Source organism: Leptonychotes weddellii, unplaced genomic scaffold, assembly GCF_054177405.1.
Source record: "Leptonychotes weddellii isolate Sample4059 unplaced genomic scaffold, ASM5417740v2 HiC_scaffold_20938, whole genome shotgun sequence".
Taxonomy (NCBI): Eukaryota; Metazoa; Chordata; class Mammalia; order Carnivora; family Phocidae; genus Leptonychotes; species Leptonychotes weddellii.
The window spans coordinates 1-2,258 of NW_027796566.1; the positions used below are offsets into that span (position 1 = coordinate 1).

The 2,258-nt window shown below is 59.1% G+C and overlaps 1 protein-coding gene across 1 annotated transcript; it reads right to left on the reverse strand.

Moving 5' to 3' along the window:
- Positions 1-66: 66 nt before the first annotated feature.
- LOC102735387 (hexokinase-2-like) lies at positions 67-1,929 on the reverse strand (the record flags this gene model as incomplete). The annotated part of the gene is made up of 2 exons (XM_081810246.1): positions 67-471; positions 1,696-1,929. Coding segments are annotated over 2 exons (622 nt in total), but the record flags the coding sequence as incomplete, so codon positions are not given.
- Between the last annotated feature and the right edge of the window lie 329 nt (positions 1,930-2,258).

The window sequence follows — 2,258 nt, forward strand, 5'->3', positions numbered from 1 at the left end:
AAAAAAAAAATTATAGCAGAGGAATGGCTGGGTTGAACTTCTTGAACGCTAGCATTTTCTAGTACTGGTCCCAATACCCAATGCTAAGGCGGAGGGAGTCCTGCCGGGACATCGACACCAGGACAAAGGCCCACCGCGGTGGCTGAGTGGCAGCCCTGTCGCCTACCTGTGCCATCAGGCGTGGCACACACGTAGGTGGGCAGCATCTTGACGGGGGCAATGGCGTGAGTCTCCTTGCTCAGACCTCGCTCCATCTCTACGTTCATCCTCCTCTTGACCTCCAGCAGCTGCTCGCGGCTCAGCTTCAGAGACTCCAGGGTATTCTGGCGGGCTCGGTGTTGGTCAGCCAGCCGGTAGGCCACCGCCGTCACCATGGCTGCCCCCTTGCCGCTGCCATCCTCAGAACGCAGGAAGCGGACGTCACAGTCGGGCACCAGGCGCCGCACCGTCTTGTGAAGACGCTTGGCAAAGCTGCAGTCGCCGTGAGAGGGGAAGAGACGGGGGTCCACGGTGAGGGTCAAGGGTGCGAAGGGCTCGCTGCCTCAGCCGCAAGGCCGGGAGGCACCCCCAGGTTCTCGGTCAACACTGTTCAAGCTCGGAGAGTCATCTGTGACCACCCCAGCAGAGGGAAGGGGAAAGGGCCGCTGTAGGAGGCCCCTACCCTCGCACACAGTCACATTAAGACCTCCCCATCCCACAGCCGAGGCTCCTCCACCCAATACATCAGCCTCGGAATCGGGGGATTCGGACACCTGCAGTGCCCCTTTCATTAGACGCTGCCTGCGGAAAACCCAGAACAGGAAAAGGAGAAATGCTCTTCTGGACTTTGGCCTCTTTGGCCAATTTCTGCCCAGAATCCCAAGGCCGTCTGAACAGCTCAAGACCACAGGTGTGTTCAACAGGAACTCCTCGGGTGGTGGCTGTGCTGAGCTACGGTCTCCGGGGCCTCACTGCCCCTGGTGCGGTCTGTGGGCAACAGCACCCCTGGGGGCCCAGAGACAAGGTCTCGGCCTGGACCCCCCGAATCAGACTCTGCCTCTTAACAAGATCCCCCGGTGATTCACGTGCACTTTCGTGTTTCTGAAGCCCTGGACTAGAAGACCAGGGCGGAGACCTTGATTCAGTTAATGAAGGCACACGGAACTGGCGCTCGAATCCAGCAAAAATGAAATAGGAAGTGGGCACAAGAGAGAGATCGGCCAGGTGCCAACTGAAATTTGAATATTTTGGCACTTAGGACCCAAGGGACCAACCATGGAGGGCAGTGCAGGATCAGTTCAATGCCCAGGTCAGCCAGAGAGGCTGTGCCAGGGTGTCCTCTGTCAGAGCACACACCACCTGAACAGACCATCCACAAACATGAGAGTCAAGGAAACAAGTACAGAGAAACCCGAACTCCTCAACAAGAGGGTGGCAGACAGAGCCCCGTGGCCAGGAGAGCCCTGGCTAGAGCTCCAGGCATCAGGAGCCCTCAGGAATCGCCTCCACCCCTGCCAAGGATGCCACCCTCCCGACCCCCACATGCCCAGCTGGGAGCTTATCCTACAAAGTCCCTCAAGCTACGGTCCACCTCCACCGCCCCAGAAGGCAAAACAGAGCTGGCCGTGGAGTCACTAGGGTCTCTCGCAGGCCTGTCAGGGGTCCTCGAGTGCTCTGGGGGCCATGGCGCTGGGGGGTCTGGGCACGCTGACTCACTGTGGGTGCTTCTTGTAGACAGAGCCGTCCACCCCAATGGTGGAGCGCAGCCGCTCCTCGCCCTTGTTCTCCTTGATGCGCCGCAGCACGGCCGCCAGGGTGGCCGCACACAGGCTGGCTGAGCGCGTAGACACGATCTGGCAGATCCGGTGAGTGGCCACGCAGTCCTCCTGTGTCGGGTCTATGCCCAGCCGTACCAGCACCTCACGGGCCTTCCAGGTGCCGTCCTTCTCCCTGGGAAAGAAAAGGACAGCATGTGGGCGCGTGCCCAACCCAGGGGGGCTAGCGCCATCTCCCAGCGAGGACAGACACGCCCTCCATGGCTCTGCCCACTGATGGGAAGGTAGAACAAGGGGAAAACACAACAGAGCCAACAGGAGGCTCCTCGCCCAGACACACGGACACAGGGTTCAGGTGCTTCTTTTTCCAATGGGAAAAGCAGTACTTTTTAAGCACATACTAAGTAAGGACAAGACACTGTTCTTATGGCTTTACACACCAAGCTGTGTGTGTCAGTGTGTGTGTGTGTGTGTGTGAGAGAGAGAGAGAGAATGAGCTATGCT